The 24,006-nt window shown below is 40.5% G+C and overlaps 1 protein-coding gene across 1 annotated transcript; it reads left to right on the forward strand.

Annotated features, from left to right (window-relative positions):
• iqsec3a (IQ motif and Sec7 domain ArfGEF 3a) lies at window positions 1–23,492 on the forward strand. Its single transcript, XM_031582663.1, has 12 exons — window positions 1–83; window positions 7,758–9,010; window positions 10,543–10,704; window positions 13,106–13,228; window positions 14,054–14,220; window positions 16,009–16,148; window positions 16,571–16,696; window positions 18,211–18,310; window positions 19,767–19,928; window positions 20,837–20,932; window positions 21,382–21,425; window positions 22,180–23,492. The coding sequence occupies exons 2-12, from the start codon at window positions 7,764–7,766 to the stop codon at window positions 22,603–22,605; spliced, it is 2,793 nt and encodes a 930-aa protein (XP_031438523.1). The 5' UTR covers window positions 1–83; window positions 7,758–7,763; the 3' UTR covers window positions 22,606–23,492.
• Window positions 23,493–24,006: the final 514 nt, after the last annotated feature.

A 24,006-nucleotide genomic window follows, 5' to 3' on the forward strand; every position in this document is an offset into this window, starting at 1 on the left:
TTAGAGGGCAAAGGAACAGCAGCTGCTCCCATGCTCAATCTGTGGCTGACTATGAACTCTCTCTTGACCTCAAAAACAAGCAGGTAGGGATGCTCTGTAAAATAACTCATATTGGTTTCATTTTGAGTTGAGTATTTCGTATGTGTGTGTGTGTGTGTGCTTGTGTGTCATTTGAGACTTGATGACCCTTTTAACCTGTTTAAACTGAACTGGTTTGAGTTGCAATTCAATTGCAGATTTTGGGGTTGGCGGAAGATTACAACAAATTGATTTGAGAAGCTTTGTAATCTTTCTAATGTCTTTCCATTATAGATATCTTTAGTTTAAGGATCTGAAGAGAAAAGATCCCGGCCGGATTCATGAACGCGTGGAAATGTGTTCTTAAACCGCCAAAGTTTTCTTAGCTGTGCACTGATTATTAAATTGAAGGCGCATTCTCGTACACTTGAATTTGCATACATAAACGCCCCGCCAGCTCCTTATAAGGGACTACAGGGCCGAGTGCACACAGAGTCCACAGGCAACGCGAAAGCAACTTGAGACTGATCAAAATCACGTCAAAGCGGATAGCGAGCACCAGTCCAGTAAACGCAGACCTAACTTCACCGCTGTGGAGGTACTGTTGCAGAATGTAGATGTGTCCATTCTATTCCACAATGGCTATATCCACGCGATTGAGTTTAGTGCTTATTTATTTATTCCATTTGCAGTGTTCGTGTAGTGTTTTTATTTATTTTAGGAGATCACGATGCCTCGTAGAGTCATGACTATAAATGTGAAACGTAATTGTTAATGATACAAATATTCTCGTATTAATTATTATTATAATTATTAAATCCGAGGATGTTTGTAGAATTGATGTGAACGCAATCACCAACGATTTCTCACAAATTCAGCCCTTAAGAACATTAAGGGCGCACTCCAATCTGGCCTATTTACGACTGCTTTTCTTAAATCCCGTTCTTAGCTAAGAACGAATCTCTGATAAGAAAACTTTCAAGAATGCCAGAATTGGTCCGGGAACTTCCTGAATGGACTTTTTTCTTAACTCTGTTTGAGAAGGAGGTCCAAAGTGAACAATTACATTTTTTGTGCAAGATGAGCAGAAATGGAGATTAGGTGTGCGAAGAATGCTGGCATATAGGGTAGTGAATGGGATTGGAAATATGATGGTTGATATGAGAAAACAACTATAAGTCCCATAGTGTTTTGTAGTGAGATATGAGACCAGACATGGTGTTGTACTATGATATGATTGATGAAGGAGATTGATGAGGCCTTTGAAAGGAGGAAACTAAAGGATGCAGAACCTGTAGTGGAAGTGATGGTGTGCTGTTGCCAAGCAGACAAAAGATAAGTGGAGACACACATTAGAGAGTTTGTTTGGTCAATTAACCACATCACTTCTTTTGGATTTCATTTTTCAAGGTCGGTCACTTACAGTAGCTTTAAAGAAGTTACCAAAGGCTCCTGAAGGGGCTCGGCAGTAATTATGGCTGAGTCATTCACATGGGGCTTATGCCTTAATCCATATTACCTGAACAAAACTGACTTCATAAGATGCACTGGAGTTTGGCATTGGAACCGTCATCAACGGGGTTGAGTATGGCTGAAGAACCTTGTTGGTTTTGGCATTCTGTAGAACCCACACAGTAGCTGAAGATGTCTGGCAGAGAAGCCCATTTCAGAATCAGAATCAGAATCAGAATGGGATTTATTGCCAAGTAGGTTTACACCTACTTGGAATTTTTTCTGGTGTGAAGGTGCATACAGTAAACATAAAACATAAAAACATAGAAACACAATAAGTACTACACATAACATAAAATCACAAATAAGTACTACACATAGGAAAAGTACTACACATAAGAACCAAAAAACACAATATATACGATACAAATATATAAACAATGAATATAAAAAAAAGTAAAGTGGAAAGTAGAGTGCAAAAAGCAAAACAGGAGTGCAATGTGAATGAGCAACGTGCAATGTAATGTGTGTTAATGTAACACAGACTTAGGGTGTGGGGGTGGGATAAGAGTCCAGGTCAGGTGGGGGTCCCGGGCCTTGTTAATAAGGCCAACTGCAGCCGGGAAGAAGCTGGTTTTGTGGCGTGAGGTTTTGTTACTTAGAGCTCATCAGATGGACATGAGCAGTACTGACGAACCTCACAGGTGCATACAGCCGACATGTACTGTGCATGAGCGTAGCTCTGAGCAGTAGCTGGAGAACCTCACAGGATGTTGTTCAGTATTGTTAAGTTATCGCTTGGTGGTCATGGAGTATCCTGATGCGTCTGAGTATATTTTCCATGTGATGTTGCAATCTGGCCATAGCAGGAGGTCCCTATCCACTTGCAAAAGGAATTTAAAAGTTTGTCCTGTGTATGACTAAAATTGTCTCCGTGTCAGTCTCAGTTGTCGTGATATTTAAGGCCAAACATGACTGAATTTGCAGTGGGAATTCTCAAAAATTGAGGTTAAAATTGTGATGATGGCAGGTGTTGAGTTGAAATAACTGATCGCTGATGACTGTGACATGTAAAATGACTCATGGCTCTCCAGCCTTTGGGCCAATTACTGATTTATGGCCATATTAGTGCTGTTCTCAGGAACATAGATTTTTTTCGCCTGTTTTGGAACACAGTGGCACTTTAGAGAGAGAGCCCAATTTTAGAGATCGCACAGATTTGATTAGTCAGGGATTGGTTGATTAGTCAATTTCGACAATCAATCTCACCATCTGTAAAGCTTTGGCTTTTCCATGTGCCATTTTTTCATACATATCAAATTCTATAATTTTTATCATTCATCATAATCCAACACCTCCTTATATACAAATCATTGGTTATTCTTGTGTATGAATACATGCAAATTACCAAATTAGTAGGATCCACTTCCCAACAACTAAATGTGGTGAACCCAAGGTAAACGAGGGGGAAACAAACTACTCTTTAATCTTTTACTCTTTAATCTACTAAGGTCTCCTAAATGTCACCGAGTGTGTCTTAGTTGCTCTAAACTTAGTCAAACATGATCTAGTAGGGGAGAGAGGAAGACAGACACATGTATACATTCAATTTGCCCCAACTCTCGTGTAGAATTTGGGGTTTCTGTTTTGCCCTAACCTTTACAGTAAAAGATAGATCCGTATTCACAAACAAAAATGTTCCAGGGAGATTCAGTGCACGTGACATGGTATGATGACGGAGAGATGGAGATGGAGACTGGTATACATGGACCTTGATTAAGTGCTAGATGTGTTCATGCTGAGTTTTTTTAGATTTTTATATAGGGCTTATTTAGAGGTTCAGGCCCTGGACTCTGTAAAGCGCCTTGACACAAATGTATTCTTTTGGCACCAAACTAATTCAATATTGTTATTAGGGCTGTCAGGCGATTCATCTCATTAATTACATGATTAGGATTTCACATGTATCAATTTGCCATGAGAAGTATTTAAAACATCCATCAGATTTGCCATTGAAGTGAAGTGACAGAGTAAACCTGGTAGTGTGATATTCACCACACATTAATGGCAAACAATGGATACAATGAACTTTATTGCAATGAATTTCTTTATTCCTGATTAACCCATCTCGTAGTTTGTCTAAAACTAACATGCTAACTAACATAGGTAACGTCGAACTACACCAACAACTAAAGCACTGATCACATCTTGCTAGCTTACAAAAAAACACCAAAAAACCTGTGCCTAATGACTGCAATGTTTTCTTTTTTTATATTGTATAGTTGAATAACATTTTGTTCTTACAGTTATGGTTAGAAATATTTTACAAATTACCCTTCAGGGATTTCCACGGGTTTTTGCACAATAATTTCTGAAATCATTTCTAAATGAGGCTGTAGACCCAACATCAAAAGCATGCAGTGGGAGAAACAAACTATTACAGCAGTGCAGACTGGCCACTATATCCATCCAATATGGCCCCCGCTGAGCAGCACACAGTGACATATGGGATCAAGAAACGATTCTTCTTTTTGGCATTTTGTTCAGCATGGTCTGGTATCTCATCCCTGAATAAAGAGACTGGAAAATGTACTGAACTGAATGTGCCTGACAAACGTTTTGCTTTCCAGATCTGCTGTTAAAGCAATCCGTGAGAGAGGGCAGAGAGCAACTTGTGATCTTTCTGTAGTCCATGTTCTGCAATGAAGATTCTCTGTCTCATGTATGGTGGTGAAACCAAACCAGTCAGTTGGATGCGAGGACGGAGTCTATGATGGCAGAGTAGAACTGAAGAATTTAGTTTTGTGTATTTTTGGAAATATATCCTCATCTAGGCTTCCCTAGAGATAGTGGTGGTTCTAGCCTCCCATCTTGGATTGTTCCAAGGAATTTGATGATCTATTTGGAAACTGGAACACTAGGCGCATTTATTAAAATGGGGGTGAAGTAGCAAATGCTCTCCTGCATCAATGTTTCTACAGTCTAGAAAGTGTTTCTACAGTCTAGAAAGTGTAGTGTAATGTGTCCATAGTCTAGAAAGTGTAGTGTAATGTGTCCATAATGTAGAAAGAAAGTGTAGTGTAATGTTTCTATAATCTAGAAAGTGTTTCTATAGTCTAGAAAGTGTAGTGTAAATGTTTCTATAGTCTAGAAAGTGTTTCTATAGTCTAGAAAGTGTAGTGTAATGTTTCTATAGTCTAGAAAGTGTTTCTATAATCTAGAAAGTGTAGTGTAATGTGTCCATAGTCTAGACAGTGTAGTGTAATGTGTCCATAGTCTAGACAGTGTAGTGTAATGTTTATACAGTCTAGAAAGTGTAGTGTAATGTGTCCATAATGTAGAAAGTGTAGTGTAATGTGTCCATAGTCTAGAAAGTGCCGTCTTTATGTGGAAAGAGTAGAGGGGGAGAGCATGCAGCCTTGAGGGGCTCCATTGCTTTGGTTGAGAAAGAGAGTTTTTTGATTACCCAATGTTGCATACTGTTTCATACTGTTTCATGTTGATAAGGAAATCCACCACCAGATAAGAGAGTGTAGAAGAGCTAGAGAAGGTATGGCATAGAAAGAGAGAACAGGGTGGATTGTAGCATTTTCAAAGCAGGCATATTTGATAAAAATGTAAGTTTGATGAGGATTGTAACACGAGGTGCCAAGTGCTTTGGACAGAGAGAGCTTTCATGTGATCAGGTGGTGGGGTGAGGCCAGTGCTGCAGAAATGAGATGACTTTAAAAGATGTTAATATTCTTATTTATGGCAACCTGTTAACTTGTTTATATCGATGGTCATCAGTGGCCCTTCAAATTAATACAATTAAATTGAAATACTTTTTCAGAAGAACACACAAGGAGACACTTATATAATCTCATTTAAAGGAAAACTTCAGGATTTTTTAACCTGGGCCTTTTAGATCTTTTTGGGTCCAAAATGTTACGAGGGACGCGGTCAAAATAGGTCCAGCATTGAGTTAGAACGCCAAAACCAGCAACCGCAAAAAAACGGCTATACACTGGAATCCTGTGAGTCAAAGTAAAGTGCTTGTTTTTCCCACTGAGAGGCTCGTAAATGTCATTCTAAGTGTCTGACAGCATGGGTAGGATTCCTACAGAGACACACCTGCATTTGTTTACCTCAATGTTTACCTCAATAAAGAAACTAGAAAATGACTGTTTGTTTCGTCAGTGTTCTATTGATCTCTTCCGGACTCTGACGTAGCAAACCATTCAGTGCCTGTAGTCGATAACTTTACTTCTCCTTTTGTAAATGTACAAAAACAGCCCACCGCCACGATAATCGACTACAGGCACTGAAGGGATTCTACATCAGAGACTAGAAGCAGAGAAAGATAAACCACTGACTGTAGAAGTAACAGTCTAACAGTCCATAACAGTTTATATAATATATAATATAATATATAATAATATATAATATAAATATAATATAATATAATAATATATAAATATAAATATAATATATAATATAAATATATAATATAGTTTACTGAAGAATTCAGATATTGCTGACTCAGGACCAGGACAGCATGCAATCATAGAACTATGAATTCTGCATGGAGCCAGGACATTCGGCAGCCTAACGTGAGAGGGTGAAGGGTGAAATGAAAATCAACAGAGTTAAGGTCTCTAAAAATACAACAACTTAACAACTCAACAACACTTTAAGTCGGCTTTCCAAGGCACGATTACAGTGAAATTGTGTGTGACCAACTCATAGAACATGAAGCAGGGATGTTATGTAAAAAATTCCACTGACATCATTTTTTAGTCCTAGTTTGTGTGCAATATGTGCGGCTCCATTTTGTATCAGTTGGTTGCTTTTTAGTGAATGGGTGCTGCATCTGGATAGTATTTGCAGATTTACATTTAACCCACTTTTGACTAGTATGTATTTGATATAGGCCTATTAGCCTATAAGAAATAAAGTGTATAAGAAATAATCAGTTCTTTAAAAGGGGCAACAGTCTCTGGAACATTCTGAAGATTCTGTAGTTTCTGGTATCCTGGTGTTTTTCTGTATGGTGCAGACTTAACTCTTTCCAGCCTAAGTGGAACTTTCCACTCATCGGTGCAGGGAAGACCCATTTATTATTAAAAAAAGTATGGTACCTGACACTAAAGAAATACACTGTACATACATGTAACATGTATATATGTAAAAGGTACGGTCTGCAGTTTGGTGAAAGGTGGTTGATATTTGAGCCCAAAAGCCAATCTAGTTACACCCCTTCCTTCCATGCTCCTGAAGCAACGTGTTGACTGGCTGGAGTTCATGACTCGTTTCCCATTTATAGAGCCAGGGCTATGCTAAAAAACGCAGTTTTTTTCTTAAGAAATTTGCTAAATTTGACAGAAAAGTGTATTGGATTAGAATCAAAGACTTTCCCTTTATTGTAATCCAGTAATAAAAGTCTTCCAAACCCCCCCCCCCCCAAAAAAAATGGTGATTTTCATTTGTCATAAACAACTGATTTTCCAGCATACTCAACCACATTGAGAAACATACAGTGTATGAAAGATTTAAACAATTTTTTTTATTTTTTATTAAAAACAATCATTATTAGTTGTGTACATTTGCCACATGTATACTAGCTAGCTCCCTAACTCAACACCAGATTCTGCATTACCCAGCGAATACTGATATAATAGGCTCAAATTTCCTCCTGCTCAACTGATGTGCCATAGAGATAGCAGATCACTTGCTAGTTTGCTAATAAAGTACAGTGGGGAAAATAAGTATTTGACCCCCTGCCGATTTCGCAAGTTTGGCCACTTGCAAAGAAATGTGTGACCTATAATTGTAATGGTAGGTCTATTTTAACAGTGAGAGACAGAATATCAACAAAAACATCCAGAAAACTCGTGCTCGTTTTCTTCACTTTGGCTTGATCTCAGTTCATTTATTTGATTATTTAATGCAGCAGCAACATCTGTTGAGCCATAAATATCACCATGTCTAAACATAAATAAAGCTGATCAACCTATTTGCTGTTTAAATATAGCTATTTGCTATATTAAATCTAATATGTTGGAACTTTCTCTGCTGTTTGCTTTACTTATGTTTAATGCAATAGAACACTGTAGGTTGTGCGTTGATGTGGTAGTGCTGTAGACGAAACATACTTTGTTTGTGAGGTGGATTTCAGTGTCTTTTGTCCTCTTGTGTTTGTTGGTGCACACTGGATTGAAGTCATTTGTACTGTATGTATTTCATAAGTTTAGCTTGTCTGTTTGGATGTTAAACCAGTTCCTGCTTTTCATTCTTCTCTCCGACAGATCGAAATGCTAGAGCAGAAATATGGGGGCCACCGCACCTCTCGCCGTGCCGCCTGCAAGATCCAGACCGCCTTCCGCCAGTACCAGCTCAGCAAGAACTTCGAGAAGATCCGCAACTCACTGCTGGAGAGCCGCCTGCCACGTCGCATCTCGCTGCGCAAGGTGCGCGTGCAGAACACCGAGGGCTTCTCAGCTGAGCGGGCGCTGGCGGAGGGGTGTGGGTTGGCAGGTATTCCCTTGGCGCGCTCCCCATCCCTACCAGCCACTGTTGGGGGCAGCCTTACAGACTTAGAGGATTCTTTTAATGAACAAGTGCAGTCACTGGCCAAGTCCATTGATGATGCGCTTAGCAATTGGAGCCTGAAAACGATATGTTCTCTACAGGATGGCAGCACATATCAATTCAGCAGTGAGAGTTTCAGCTCAGCAAGGACACTTCAAGGTCTTGGAGAAGAGGACGACCTGTTGACCCCTGCGGGCCTCCAAAGCCACACAACAACGCAGGTGGAGAACCATGAGAACATATCCCGCAATACCAGCAAGTTGATGATGGCTTTTCGGGATGTGACAGTGCAGATCGATAGCCAGAACTTCCATGTCATGTCATCCTCCGTGATGGAGTCTTCTACGTCAGTGTCGCTGGGAAACTTCGTCCAGCTGGGGGGAGATGCAGGGGACGAGCCAAGAGATTGCCAACCCCTGCCGAAAGAGAATACTGTGGCAGCAGAGCAGCCGCCCGTAGCACCACCCGAGGAACCAGCTGCTCCTACGGAGCTAGAGTTTGGGGAGGGCCTGGACGAAGAGTTTCCTGCACCCCCAACCAGTCTGGAAGAGATCGTGGAGGACGAACAGCCACACGTGGAGGAGCCACCTACTCCAGTGCCTCTAGCCCTAGAGAAAGCAGAGGTTTCAGGGGAAGAATTTACAAGAAAAAGCACAGAAGCGGCTGCTTCTGCAGCGCCTCCACAGGCAGTAAGGGGCGGTACAAGCACACCTCCAGTATTAGAGGCGCTGGAGTCCAAGCACAGTGAACTAGAAGCAACCGAAGACAGCTCAGAACAGATGAGCAGCAGCAGCACATCCACTTCTGCCCGCTCTGCCTCTGAGGCGTCATCCAAAGAGGCCCTTCAGTCCATGATCCTCAGTCTACCGCGCTATCACTGTGAGAACCCCGTCAGCTGCAAGTCCCCCACCCTTTCCACTGATATCATGCGGAAGCGTCTCTACCGCATTGGCCTCAACCTCTTCAACATGTGAGTATATATTGCAATGGATTGCTTGTACCAGGTGTGAAATTGTGGGTATCAGTTCCTATAGGCAATCCAAGTACAATGTATATATTTTAACTTACACATATAAGGTAGTATATGTAAGACCGGCAGATTGGGGTTACAGTATACTACTACATGTATGGACCCCTACCTCCTCTCTCTTTACTGAAATAAACTAAAAGTTTGGCTAAGGTGGTCAAGTCTGAAGGCTACATATAGCATGAACACATTTGTATGATTGAAAGATATGTAGGCTTTCTTTTAGGGTCTCCATCAGCATCATTTGATATTTATACAGTGTTTCCCACAGGTCTTAAATGGACTTGTGGTGGTAGCCAATGGAAAGGGTCGGCACTACCTGCCAGCACAAAAATGGCCTTATACATGTGAAACAACAAATAGGCTGTGTGTGACCTTTAACACAATATTTTGATTCATTGAATATTTCTATTCATTTCACAAAACCACATAACTTGCATAGAGTAAAAAAAATGAATGGTCCTCTTATGCTCCGACGCAATCTTACTAGTTTTCTGGTGAAAATAGATCTCTAGTTTGGTGATAGTGGCGCAATCACATATTGCTATTTTTCTTCTTCTCCTTCGTCAGTTGACTCTAAATTACGAATGCAATTATACGTTAAATACTGGCATCCAAATCAAGTAACGTTACTCATGCGCATTTTTAGCTTCTAGCTATTTATCGATCTTATCTAATAGAAACCATCTTACTCATTTTAAAAGAGTTTATTACATTTTGTGACTGAATCAATGGATGTTGTCAGATCTCACTAGTGTTAAATTGCTAGGTAGATATTTTTGTGAATCAATGTACAATTTTCTGTGTGCATAGGTTAATTATGTAGGATTGCTAAAAGAAAGAACAGAAGGCTACTACTCCGAAATAAATGTGAAATGATTGGTATGTTTTCTGTTAAATTGAGCAATATGTCTGGGGCCTGTAAAGTAGGAACTCCAACTTTTACGAGCAGTGGGCTTTTGTTTTTCAGGAAAACTGCTTAGCCCTACACAACTATTATTATCAAAGCTTGTATGGTGTCACATATGGCTTCATGAAGAGTATTTGGTAAATAAACAGCATTCGACATAAGGCCAAGATGCCCTCAGTGCCATTATCAAGTGGTAAAAGAAGCTTTATTACGCATTCTGATACAGTACTTCAAGCTGTAGGGGCTTATACATTGTAATGCTCTATGAGTGCAGTCATTACTGTGTATAAATATACTTACGTCAAGCATTATTCATTATTTATACCTGTTATGAATGTGTTTATAATGGTTTGTGAGTACTGGGTTTAAGTAAAGTGTTACGCCTACTTTTTTTGTCAGTGACTGGCCATATGTTTTATTAAGCTTTATTGTCTTGTCTGATGTATAACTATTTCTTCTGTTTCAAGCATTGGTTTATTTTATGATGATTTTTGTTATTGCATTTTGTCAATAGAATAGAATATAGTTTAAATGTAACCTGTTTGTGTCTGTTCTGGTGATGCAGAAACCCAGACAAAGGCCTTCAGTTCCTCATCTCCCGGGGGTTCATTCCAGACACGCCCATTGGGGTGGCTCACTTCCTGCTCCAGAGGAAAGGCCTGAGCCGGCAGATGATCGGAGAGTTTCTAGGCAGCAGCAAGAAGCCCTTCAACCGGGATGTGCTTGAGTGAGTCTTTATTCTTATTACTCTACTAGGACAACTTCTGTCAATTGCCACAATACCACTCTCTGCAAGGCGTGATGACGGTTTGAGTAATTGAGAAATGTCAAACTCTTTCAAAGTCTACATTCATTTTGAGATAGGTGATTTTCCCCAAGCTGCTCACTATTTAAGTAGAATAAAAAGCAAATAGCAGGGAATATCAAGGAAAACTAAATATTGAAAGGGAAGTGCCATGAAAACTCACTCAATGGGACCAAAGTGACAGATGATTTCACACATTAACATTAGTGCTCTTGATATTGGCTACATAAGCTAGGTAGAACATGCACTGCTGACTTCAAAGCTATGCTTCAAAGTAACAAGTAACAGAAACCTTCATAGAAATGTGGTGGACTCAAAAGTACAATATTTGCCTTTTTAAATGTAGTGGACAAGAAGTCATACGTTTCCCCCAAAAAGTTATACTCAAATAAAGTACAAATACTGACAAAATGTACTGAAGTACAGTACTGAAGTAAATGGACTTTGTTACTGTGCACCTCTGGTCAGGAGCATGGCTGTAAGCACTCACAGCAAGTTTCATGTCAGTTGTCTGAAGACTGGCTGAGATATGAGCTCATTTCCTGATTTTGATTAGCAGTCAAGGACAAACGCCTGCACAAATCTAAAAGCCAACGAATAACTTTTGTGAGACTTGGTCTGACAATAATCTGTGTCAATTTTGGTGAATATTAGAAAACAAATTGTGGCCTATGACATTTTTTTGTGGCCTATGATACCTTCATGTTTCGACGGCTTCAACACAAGTATTTTTTTTTAAGGCAAACCCACCAACAGTTATTAGCCAGAACAAATCTTTGCTTATTGCACTACGCCCTAGTCGTCAAATGAGGCAAACATTTTTCAGCTTTCAAAGTCAGCAAATAATTTGTCTAGTTTGATCTAAACTGTGTACAATTTCTGGAAGTTTGGACAACATTTGTAGCAATTTGTGAATATGTTTTTAATAAGGCCCAATATGGTGGATATTTACGTCATAGACATCATATCACTACAAGCTGTGAGCCATCTGCTATGCAGATGATACCCAACTGTATCTGTCTTTCCCGCCTGACGACACCAATGTCTCGGCGCGGATCTCGGATTTGTCTCTCTGTATATCCACATGGATGAAAAATCACCATCTTCAACAACTGGTCTTCCCAGCCAAACAGGCCATACACCGCAACATCGATATCAAAATTGACTCCTTATCTCTTGCTCCTTCCAAAGCAGCATAAATAACACCTTGAGTTGACTGGCATGGTGCATGATAATTTTAGTTATACAAGGATCGCCTTTAGTCTTGATTAAAAGATTATTCCACAGAAGCGGGGCTCGATAGCAGAAGACTCTGCCTGCTATTGTGCTTTTTGATATTCTTGGAATTACAAGGAGACCTGCATTCTGGGAATGCTGGTATTGGTGGGCAGTAGTGGACAACTAATTCCTTGAGGTAATTTGTAGCTAAGCCATTTAGAGATTTGATTGTTAGAAAGAGTACTTTGTTATCAATTCTACTTTTTTTTTTTTAAAGATTTGTTTTTGGGCTTTTTGCCTTTAATGAGATTCAATCCTACTTTTGATTGAGAGCCAGTGCAGTGAGATATGTTCAACTTTTTAAGTTCTAGTATGCTTGTTCTTACGTTCTGTATTAGTTGGAGGTTCTTTATTGAGTTATATTCTGGGAAATAAACGTCCCAAGACAATCGACTCCCGACATCTTCCACGTTTTCTGGATTCCGCCTCCAGTTCATCGACTGCTTGTTCCTGAGCTCCTCCGTCTATTGGATTATTGTTCCCGTCCCAACACTCCACGCTCGAGTTCTGATTCGCCCCCAGGATCCCTGTTCCTGTTCGGTTTTGTACTGCAGCTATTCTTTTTGTTTTCCAGAGTTTGCCTGTGTGCTCTGTTCTGCACCCCTGCGCCTAGTTTCCCAACGTTCGTAGAGTTTCTTAGTTCTTTGCTATAATCTAGTAGAGTTTCTTAGTTCTTTGTTGTAATCTACCCGGTAAAGTTTAAACATTCTAAATTCAAGTTATTTCCAGCATTTGACGTCGGAGTATCTTTAGTTTTGGTTTGTTTGTAGCGTTTTGAGTTTTGCCGTTAACCTTCTGAGCGTTATCCCTGTGAGTTTAGTCTTCCCTGTCTGTTTTCCATTCCCCTTTCCCTGGCTGTATCAATAAAGAACTCTATTTGAAACACCTCTGAAGTACCGTGACACTATCACTTACATTGCAGACATTTCTGACAGCTAATGACAGTAGCTGCATGTGTGTGTATGTGCACAGTATGTATTTTGAAGTCCTATGTGTTTGTGTTGATGCGCTAGTTTAAGTATGTTTTGTATGTGTTTTTCTGTAGTTGTGTAGTGGATGAGATGGACTTTTCGGGGATGGAGTTGGACGAGGCACTAAGGAAATTCCAGGCACACATTCGAGTTCAAGGAGAGGCACAGAAGGTGGAGCGACTGATAGAGGCCTTCAGGTAAGAAATGATTGAGATGTCATTTAGCTGAACATACTGAAGAAAAGGTTCCTCTCTTCCAAAGCAAGTTGTGATATACTTTTTGCCTCCAGTGCATCACACACACATTTGGTTTGCCAACCCAACTACCCATTTCTCTGCTTATATGGTTACAATCATCCACTCACTTTATTTATATTTATACATATACTATTTATACGAGCACATTAAGATCCTCAATATTGTTGGTAATCATATGTACCTCAAAGCATCAGGTTGACTTTGTGGTGGATTGAATCCAAGAAGATCAGACAGCACCAGAAATAATCTTTGGTTTGAATTGTACTGGGCTGTTGTCAGTCCAACACAAACTTTTGCAACAGCAATTTAATATTCGTTCACTTGTTATAACAGCACACGCCCAAATTTCCAATGGTATGATTGTCTCAGAGGACACCAATTTAACAACACACCCTTAAATGAATATGCTACTATCCATAATATATAATATATTAATATCCCTTAATATATAACTAGTATGCTATTATCCATCCCAGACAGACAACACCACTCCTGAGGCCCATGAGTTCCTAAATGCAAATAGCAATTCTACTTCACCCCTCCCTAGCCAATGTATTTGCATATGTTTTTCGCTATCAAATTAGAGGCCTGGGTGTTGCTGGTGTTCTTTATTCTGAGAAATGATCTGAGGGGAGGAGACTCTCTCAGGCTCTTGCAGCAGAGAATGATGTGACCTATGAATAGGTACTATGTTGACTTTCACTTTGTTTTTGAACATATATTGACGCCTGTCTCTCTTTCCTGTCTCATTATCTTTCTTTCCAGCCAGCGCTACTGTATGTGTAACCCAGATGTGGTGCAGCAGTTCCACAATCCAGACACCATCTTCATCTTGGCTTTTGCCATCATTCTTCTCAACACAGATATGTACAGCCCTAACATAAAACCTGACCGCAAGATGATGCTCGAGGACTTCATCCGGAACTTAAGAGGTAAGATGGGAAACCAGTAGTGAATGGAAACAACCTGGGGAAATTCAGATGAGAGAGATGGCCAAAAAAGCATACATGAAAGGGAAGGGACTTGTTTTAAAGGTACTATATGCAAGCTGTCGGATAGTGAGCTAAATTATTTAATACTCCACACTCTAATCATATTGGGGGCAGTGAATCTCTGTGTTTGTCCAAATTCCGTAATCTAAAGGCTACTTTGTAACATGCAAACATTTATATGATTGAAAGACATCAAGCTGACCACTAGTGTCTCCATCAACATCGATTGATATTTAATCACACATCTAAAATATGCCAGCTCTCAGTCTGTGGACGCTTCTCTGAGTACTTCAACAGGGACCTCTGACACAACAAGAGGCAGCGTAGAGAAAATCCATTCACAACTAACAATTGCTGCATGTTTATTTTATCACAACAATCTGATCCAAATAATTGATTTCTGCTTTGACCGTCCTTCCTCTTGTTTACCAAGGGCTCTACCTGAACACTGAGTGCATGCGAGAGCTAGTGTGTGTGTGAGAGCTAGTGTAAAAGTTGAGTTACCCTCGGGATATTACGTTGAATCATTTTACGGAGACAGATGAGTTTGGAACTGAAACGCTTTACTTCTCCAGTGCCATCCAGAACACTATTATACCCAACTTGTCTTCTTTGCTCTGAACTCCCTCCAAAATCTGCTCCACGCCCACCTCCAAAGTAAGAAGTATGGGAAACACTTAATATTGTGTCAATATTAATGAACCATATTTAGAAATTGACCCATTTTCAGTTCTTCCATTAGCATCACGTGATTAATGAGCAGTCAATGTTAATGTAGAATTGATGTGCAACTTCTATACATACATGATTCCTTGAAACATAAAAGAGGGTATATACATGATACATACAAAACACATGATACATACAGGGTATATACAGGATACATACAAGACACATGATACATACAGGGTATATACAGGATACATACAAGACACATGATACATACAGGGTATATACAGGATACATACAGAATCAATGGTGGATAAAATGTTGAAGGAATTGGATACAAACCCAGGTTAGGGGAAGGGAAGGGATTGGAGGTGAGCGAGCCTCAACCAAAGCCCTGGGATTACAAACCCGGATTAGGGTAAAGGAAGGCAGAAACTGGGGGGATGCAAACCCTGGTCACCTTTGGCAACCAGAGAGAATGACAAGTAATACGGCCACCTCATCAGTATCAGCGACATAGTCAACAATATGATACATAGAGAGAGGGGAAGAGGTAGAATAATAATAATAATATAATAATAAAACTTTATTTATATAGCACCTTTCATGCAAAAGAATGCAGCTCAAAGTGCTTTATATTTTAGAAGGAGAGGTTGCCCGGCATGGTGTATGGAAGTATGTTGCAATGGCTGCTCGATAGGGTGCTAGATCTTCATGCATTATTCCTCACTACAGAGAAATGGTTTTAGTCTAGAATTAAAGATGGAGAGGGTGTCCGCTTCTCTGATGGAGACAGGATTAAAGATGGAGAGGGTGTCCGCTTCTCTGATGGAGACAGGATTAAAGATGGAGAGGGTGTCCGCTTCTCTGATGGAGACAGGATTAAAGATGGAAAGGGTTCTCTGGTGGACACAGGATGGGGGCTCTATAGCAGAAGGCTCTTTCATTTCCATGGGAACCAAAGAAGTAGTGTGTGCCTGGGCAGCTCACAGGAATAGCAGGTGTGTTTATCTGTCCTTCACGTCATGACTTATTAACCTCTTTCACTTACTTCTTCAGGAGTGGACGACGGGGCCGATATACCCCGGGACATGGTTGTAGGCATTTATGAGCGCATTCAACAGAGGGAACTTCGCTCCAATGAGGACCATGTCACCTATGTTTCCAAGGTGGAGCAAAGCATCGTTGGAATGAAGACCGTGAGTCTACTACTATATGACCCAAGTAATGAGAGTAAAATTGCATAAGGAAGGTAGCCTGACGATGTCATACTCATAATTCTAGTCAGAATATGAGTCTGATATCGCTCCATTGGGCTGTGATTATGGGGCGTGTTTCAACCGAACCAGGAGAAAAAATGCCTCTTCGCTCAATTGGTTACCTACAACCAATCAGAACAATGTAGTATGTGACCAGGGCCAGCTGATAAATTAAACTTTTCGGTTGGTAAATTGGTACGGCAATGTCTGTCCGCAGATAATTTCTCCTCAATGGAGTAATGCCAGACCGAACTTCCCAACCAAAACAATTGTGGGTGGGGCTAAGTTCGGTCTGGTATCCAGGCTATAAGGAAGGCTTATAATAAACAAAATCTGTCAAATGTGTCTCTTTCTCACTTCAGGTGCTGGCAGTTCCCCATAGGCGGCTGGTGTGCTGCAGCCGACTCTTTGAAGTAGCGGATGTGACCAAGGCCCAGAAACAGGCCGCCCATCAGAGGGAGGTCTTTCTCTTCAATGACCTCATCGTGGTGAGACAACCTTTCTTTCTCCATTCTGAAGAGTATGGCCATATTGGAATGGAATGGATGGAATTGTATGGTTATTTTGTCTTGATTTTGTAGTCTACCTGATATGTTGATTTTATGACTGATCACATAGACCTGCAATAACTAGTATTGTATGAGCGAGTCAGGTAAAGAATTCCTTCTTCAAGGTGGGAAGCAGTTCATTGCCTCCTAATTCCTACACTGTATCCTTATGTACTCGAAAACCTTGTAGAATACACTGGATAAGCAAAAATAGCACAAACTCATCTGAAAGATTTGTCTGCATACCATGAAAACATGACACTGATAATATAAAAATAATTGAATGTAAATTATAAAACTTTTTTTTTTTTACATTGTTCAACCCCTAACGGTGACAGCCCAACCCATGACAGCGACGCGATACGCTTCCATCGCTTTGAGTGGGCGTGTTGTAGCGTGTGGAAATAGCATTTTCAAACTGTCAGAGACGACACCAAACAATCTGATTGGCCGCTGCCCGGAAAAATCGCTCCTCATTTGCATAGGATTCAACATTTTCAAACTTCCAGGCGAGGAGAGAGGAGAGAGAAGAGGACTTTATAATAGTCTATAGAGCAGGAGAGAGGAGAGGAGAGAGAAGAGAGGAGAGGAGAGAGAGAGGAGAGAGAAGAGGACTTTATAATAGTCTATAGAGCAGGAGAGAGGAGAGAGGAGAGGAGAGAGGAGAGGAGAGAGAGAGGAGAGAGAAGAGGACTTTATAATAGTCTATAGAGCAGGAGAGAGGAGAGAGGAGAGGAGAGAGGAGAGGACTTTATAATAGTCTATAGAGCAGGAGAGAGGAGAGAGGAGAGGACTTTATAATAGTCTATAGAGCAGGAGAGAGGAGAGAGGAGAGAGGAGAGGAGAGAGAAGAGGAGAGAGGAGAGGAGAGAGAAGAGGACTTTATAATAGTCTATAGAGCAGGAGAGAGGAGAGGACTTTATAATAGTCTATAGAGCAGGAGAGAGGAGAGAGGAGAGAGAAGAGGACTTTATAATAGTCTATAGAGCAGGAGAGAGGAGAGAGGAGAGAGAAGATGACTTTATAATAGTCTATAGAGCAGGAGAGAGGAGAGAGGAGAGAGAAGATGAATTTATAATAGTCTATAGAGCAGGAGAGAGGAGAGAGAAGATGAATTTATAATAGTCTATAGAGCAGGAGAGCAAATTATGAGGGATCAGAAATTCCCCCTTTTTCCCCGTGCCTTCTGCATCATTGCACCCAAAGTGCGCTGTTCATGTAAATTGTAATGGAGGGGGCATAGACAGCTTGAGGCAGCCAAATATGGCAGCAAAAGCCTAAAAGTACCGAAGTACGTTTTTGTCTACCACTGAAAAGTTTGGAAACTGAAGGGGTCATGTATCACAACATGCCTTAATCTTGCAGGGAGAGGCTCTTAACTACTACAGATCTATGTTGCTGTATTGATGCTACAGTCAGGTTATTGTGCATGTTGTGCTTATTTCCCCTGACAGATCCTGAAGCTGTGTCCAAAGAAGAAGAGTACTGCAGCCTACTCCTTCTGCAAAGCCATGGGCCTGCTCGGCATGCAGTTCCACCTGTTCGAAAACGAGAGTAAGAACCTGGAGAATCATGCAAAAACTTTAGGAAATAGCCGGTAGAGCATAGAAAGATAGAAAATTGTTAATTTCATAATTTAATATCATAAAAAAGTGGAACATGAGTCGTCACTAAATCTGCTGTGGCAAGACAGCGGATCTAGAAGCATCTAGAAGCAGCCTACTCTGAGTGTGCATCTAGAAGCAGCCTACTCTGAGTGTGCGGGCAAGTTAACAAAACAAGCATCTGTTCATCTTGTTGCCTTCCATGTTGTGAATGCGTCAAGACGGAGTGCGCCGCTGTGTGAGAGGAAAAATATTCTGTTGCTTCCAACTTTCACTCTTAGTGATCATTTCACATGTAAAAATAGCTTGACATCACAGTACAGTCACAGTCTTTAAGTTATGTGTGTGGTGATTTTGTCAAAATGACGTCGCTCTTCTAAAATAAGAACTTTAGCAGTATACAGCAGTATCTTGGAAAATGGCCAGGAAGTGACTGTGACTGGTTAACTGGGTTTCGGTCACTATTTTATTCTCGTTCCATTGTCTGACAACAGAAACAGAAAAATATGTAAATGAGAACAGCTTTACTGGGAATTCTCCTGTATTATTAAAATACAGTACAGTAATCTTTTTATCTTTTTACTCTTTTACTGGCTATACTAGCCCATTGCACAGACTGTACTCTTTATATCACTTTGCACTATCCTCACACACACAAGCACAAGTACTCAATCCTTGCACTATCCACACAAGCACATGAACACTATCTCTCTGCACTCTTTGCACTACTTTCCTCGTGAACATCAACACTGACACAACCAATTTTTGCACACTGTAATAATATCGGTATAATATCTGTATACACCCCACTCCCTGTGAACATGTTCTCCCTATGTGTATTGTTTTTCTACTGTGATTCTACTGTGATTTGTGTATGTATGTTTTTGAGTTAAGTTAAGTGTATAAGCTACTGGATGACCTAAATTTCCTTCGGGATTAATAAAGTATCCATCTATCTATCTATCTACACATGAGCACAAAGTAGGAGAGAAGCAAAAAGATGTAACAGGCTGACACCATCTGACAGAAGGCAGAATGTACGACGCAATGACATCACCTTATTCTAAATAGATACTAGCTTGAACCTTTTGTGTTTCCCAAGGCCCTAATTTAAAAGCACAAGGTAGGCGGCGCACACAGACCTTTATCTTTTCTTTCTTACCTCTAGGTCTTTTTTCTTTTGTTATGTGCATTGCCGAACGCCCCGATATACAGTATGACAATAATGTACGATAGGGACATGGAAGTGTTAGGCTGTCATGATTATTATTAGACAGTTTGCTGACATCTGTCATCATTATTACATTTAGAAAAAAAAACACCGAAATATCCTCCTCTCTCTCTCTCTCTCCCTCTCTCTCTCTCTCTCTCTCTCTCTCTCTCTCTCTCTCTCTCTCTCTCATCAGATTACTCCCATGGCATTACAATCTTGTCTCCATTCTCTGGCCTGGACAAGAAGCAGATCCTGAGTTTCTGTGCACAGAGTGCGGAGGAACTGCTCAAATTCCTGGAAGACCTGAAGGAGTCCATTCTAGAGGTGTCTGAGATGGAGCAGATACGCATTGAGTGTAAGTCATACGTGTGTGTTTTTAGTCATATGTGTGTGTTTTTAGTTGCTCTCATTGAGTGTAAGTCATATGTGTGTGTTTTTAGTTGCTCTCATTGAGTGTAAGTCATACGTGTGTGTTTTTAGTTCACTCTCATTGAGTGTAAGTCATACGTGTGTGTTTTTAGTTGCTCTCATTGAGTGTAAGTCATACGTGTGTGTTTTTAGTTGCTCTCATTGAGTGTAAGTCATACGTGTGTGTTTTTAGTAGCTATTTTACTATGTTACCCTTGACACTTCTGACTAAATGTACTGCCTAGATTATTTGTGCAGCATAAGCTAGTGCACGGGTTAACTATTCATGTTGTTTGTGCTCTCGTTAATTAATGAAGACTAAACATGTAATTGTTTTCCTAGCAAAATGGTATGACCAATTTTGGACTCCAAATTCTGTTTAGACACATTTTACTTTGCTGCTTAGTTTGATACGTTAATCATAATATACATCCCTGATTTGTATAGAAAATATATACATTTAGTGGGGTAACATTATTCATCAAATGCCGTTATCGTATGTCACAATTCACCATTCACATTCATTCAAATCAGAAGGAGTGAAAGAGTTTGAACGTTTGCACCCTGTGAATGTTTGTCTGAAGGGCAGAGTGATAGAATGTTCCGCAATCACACATGTGGTACAGGTGGTAAAGAAGTCGTTTAGTAATCAGAAGGTTGCTAGTTCGATTCCCTGTCGAAGTGTCCTTGAGCAAGGCACTGAACCCCTAATTGCTCCTGATGTGCAGTGTGCCATCAGTGTAAATGTAAAATGTGTATACATTGTAAGTCGCACATATGTAAGTCGCTTTGGATAAAAGCGTCTGCTAAATGACTAAATGTAAATGTAACTCTGGACATCCTTTCTCCCTGTAGGGGAACTGGAGAAGCAGCAGGGGACGAAGCTGCACCCAGCCAAGAGCAGCAGCAGCAGCCAGTTTGACCTGAGAGACAGACAGGGCTTCCCTTTAGGTATTGTCTCTGAGTTTGGCACAAACTGTTGAATGTCACACTGACCATAAACCAACTTCATACTATTCACAATGGGCCTCATTCTCAAAACTTTTTCTGAAGTTTCTTCTGAAATGTTTCTTACGGACTTCGGGGCATCTTGTGTTTTTTTGAGGAATTGCATTCAAGAAAACTCTGGGCGATTTACGACTGCTCTTTGGCGTTCTGAAATTCTTCTGAAGTTCAGAACAAATCTCAGATGAGAAAACTTTCATAAAATGCCGTTCGAGAATGAGGCCCAATATTCTTAAGATGCAGTGGAGTGTTTTTCCTCAGAAATGTAGTAATTAGTTATTCATACACAAGTTAACATATTTACAAATATGGTCATTACTTCGTAATGGGTATAATTGAGTCATGGAGCTGCTCAGTGTTTGAATGCAGCTCTTATATTTGTGTCTGACTCCAAGGAAAGAGGGATTTTGATGAGAAGAGCGGAACCAGTGCAGTAGAGGTAAGTGTCCCTTACTCTGATCAAAGCCAGGTAAGTCTGGTCACCACCAACTTCTGCATATGTATAGGCAAACCAGTAGAAGCCATCTTGTGCTATCTAGAAGTGTGTAATAATAAACTTAAGAAATCCCCTATATTTATATTGGTTAAACTCTTGTCAGAATCACAAACTTCCCCAACAATATGCAGTCAGTGCCTTCATTTACATAAGTGAACATTAACGGTAGAGGGTGGTTTCCCTCAGGACCTCAGTCCTAATGGTCCCAATCCACAGTTTTTCCCAATTGCTAACACACTATAACCAGTTTCCTCAGCAAGAAGCAGTCCAAAACAATTGGGACAAAATAACAATATGAAAAGTTGAAATACAGTAGAACTTCCAGTAATAATCAGGTCTCCAACAAACACCTGCCTCTTAATAATAATAATAATAATAATAATAATAATAATAATAATAATAATAACAATAATAATTGCCGGGTAGGACATTTTAATCAATCAAATCAATATAAAAATAAAGAATAGAAAATAGAAAATAGAATGTTTTAATCACTGGGCTTTAATGAAAGCGGAGGCAAGAAGTGTCAATAATTTTCTTCACATCCTCTCACCCCTTCTGGTCCGCTGCAACCCCACCCCCATCCCAGTGGCGGCGCATGTCTGGTTCTGATCTGTGTTCCCCAGAGGGCGTGGTGGCCATAGAGGAGGACAGTCTTATAACATTTGATGCTATCTCTGACTGTTTTCTAAACTAGGTGTCAATTCACAACAGGCTTCAGACGTACCAGTTCAACACCCCCTGGAGCCCAGAGAGCAGTGCCCTACTTAACCAGCAGGGGGCGCTGCTGTGCCATCTGCAACACCTGTCTCAACAATCGTCAGCGTCCACTTCACCTGTCCACATCCATCTACCTGTCGCCCTGGCGGAGCTGCTGCTGCAGCCAAACCCCCTCATCCATTGCCAACAGATTGTGACGGTGATCGTCCAGGACAAGAGTGGGCCAGTGTGCATGGAGGAGGCCTTTTGCAGTCGTAGTCCCACACATCAGCAGCTTCTCCAGTGTATGGTGGGTGGCAGCACCACCTCGCTCACCTATCAGGAGAGGGAGCTCCTCCGAGGGGAAGAACAGCCCCCCACCACCCCCTTACTGTCACTCCATCCATCAATATATGTCCCCTGATCCACACCTTAACCTGCATAGAATATCTAGTATTGGCTCACCACGGGACCTTGTGTGATGCCCCTCCAACACCCCCCCCCCCCCCCCCCCCCCCACCAAATGAATCTTTGTACATATATAGAACGTAAAACATGATCTATATTTATTGAAATTTAAAGCAAGAAAGAAAAAAATGACAAAAGTATTAAAGAAAGTATTTGCTTAACATTTGCAGACAATATATATGAAGTTAAAATAGTTGATGAAATGAAAGCTTGATTTTTTGTGTATTTTTCAATCTTAAGTAGTTTAGAAAGATTTTTGTCTAATAGTTCTAGTCCATTATGAAATATTTTACATATATATATATATATCAGTCCAGAATGAATGACTGAATCCCACCATGAAAAGACAAAGGACATATAGCAGCAGGTTAATCACAGCACTCCTGTATAGAAATACTGAACTTGGGCAAGACCCAGAGTTATATAGGATCCTGGTTCTGATATCGGCCCTGTAGTGGTGATCATCGGGTCCTTGGTTCTGTCAGATGCACTGATTCTGTTTCCTCTCCACTCACTCCATGACATCTGACATGTGCTTGACAATGGCTGACGAACGAACCTTTGAATTGAGGCTCATGCTAGATTTTGAATATGTGTTAGTATGAGCATAATGGGGTGTGGTGGTGGTTTGTTCACTATTCATTTTGACGGCCAAAATTGTGTTTGTTGGAACTCCAAGCAGAATGACTGCATTTGTTGTCTGACCATCTATAGGAGTTTTAGATGGTAATGAAGCCTTATGATTTATAGGGTCACAGTGTATTTCAATGGCTTCATGTGGTGTAGTTGACCTCCCTGCTTTAATCAGAGTTTGATACTGCAGCTACATTGACTGTCATTCTATTTCCTGCTACAGAAATTCTGGTCAAACGTAGACCATTGTTTTTCATGCATTTTGGTAGATATTCTGTGTTTGCCACAATCTGGTCCAGTATTAACTCCAGTGACTAAATAAAGGGTTCCTAAATCATTATCACAGTGCTTGCAAAGCAAAGCACTGAATTGTTATTCCCAGGTTTTTTTTAAAATTATTATTCCAAGTGATTTTCTGCTGATAAAAAAACTCTCAAACCATCTAACGTAGACACTTCAGCCTAAGTTTATTTCATAGGTCTTCAAAGTAACACCCATGGTGTGTACTTGAAGTGCTGGTAAAGTTTATACCTTTTACTGTATTTAACATCAACAAGTAACATTCCCCACACTGACACACCCACTCAATTCAATCTCAAAATTCTTGTCCTCTTTTGATTTTTTTCTTAATCCAATATATGTATGGCTCCATGAACCCCTCTCTTTCTGCCCCTGTCCCTCCCTCTCTCTCTCTCTTCTTTCTGCCCCTGTCCCTCCCTCTCTC

This window comes from Clupea harengus, chromosome 16 (genome assembly GCF_900700415.2).
Source record: "Clupea harengus chromosome 16, Ch_v2.0.2, whole genome shotgun sequence".
Taxonomy (NCBI): domain Eukaryota; kingdom Metazoa; phylum Chordata; class Actinopteri; order Clupeiformes; family Clupeidae; genus Clupea; species Clupea harengus.

Bases quoted from the DNA above. Each gene is read 5' to 3' on its own strand.
- iqsec3a (XM_031582663.1), top strand. From the start codon at position 7,764: ATGCTAGAGCAGAAATATGGGGGCCACCGCACCTCTCGCCGTGCCGCC. The intron at 13,229-14,053 runs GTAAGAAATGAT...CTTTCTTTCCAG, and splicing joins CGACTGATAGAGGCCTTCAG to CCAGCGCTACTGTATGTGTA. The intron at 19,929-20,836 runs GTAAGTCATACG...TTCTCCCTGTAG, and splicing joins GGAGCAGATACGCATTGAGT to GGGAACTGGAGAAGCAGCAG.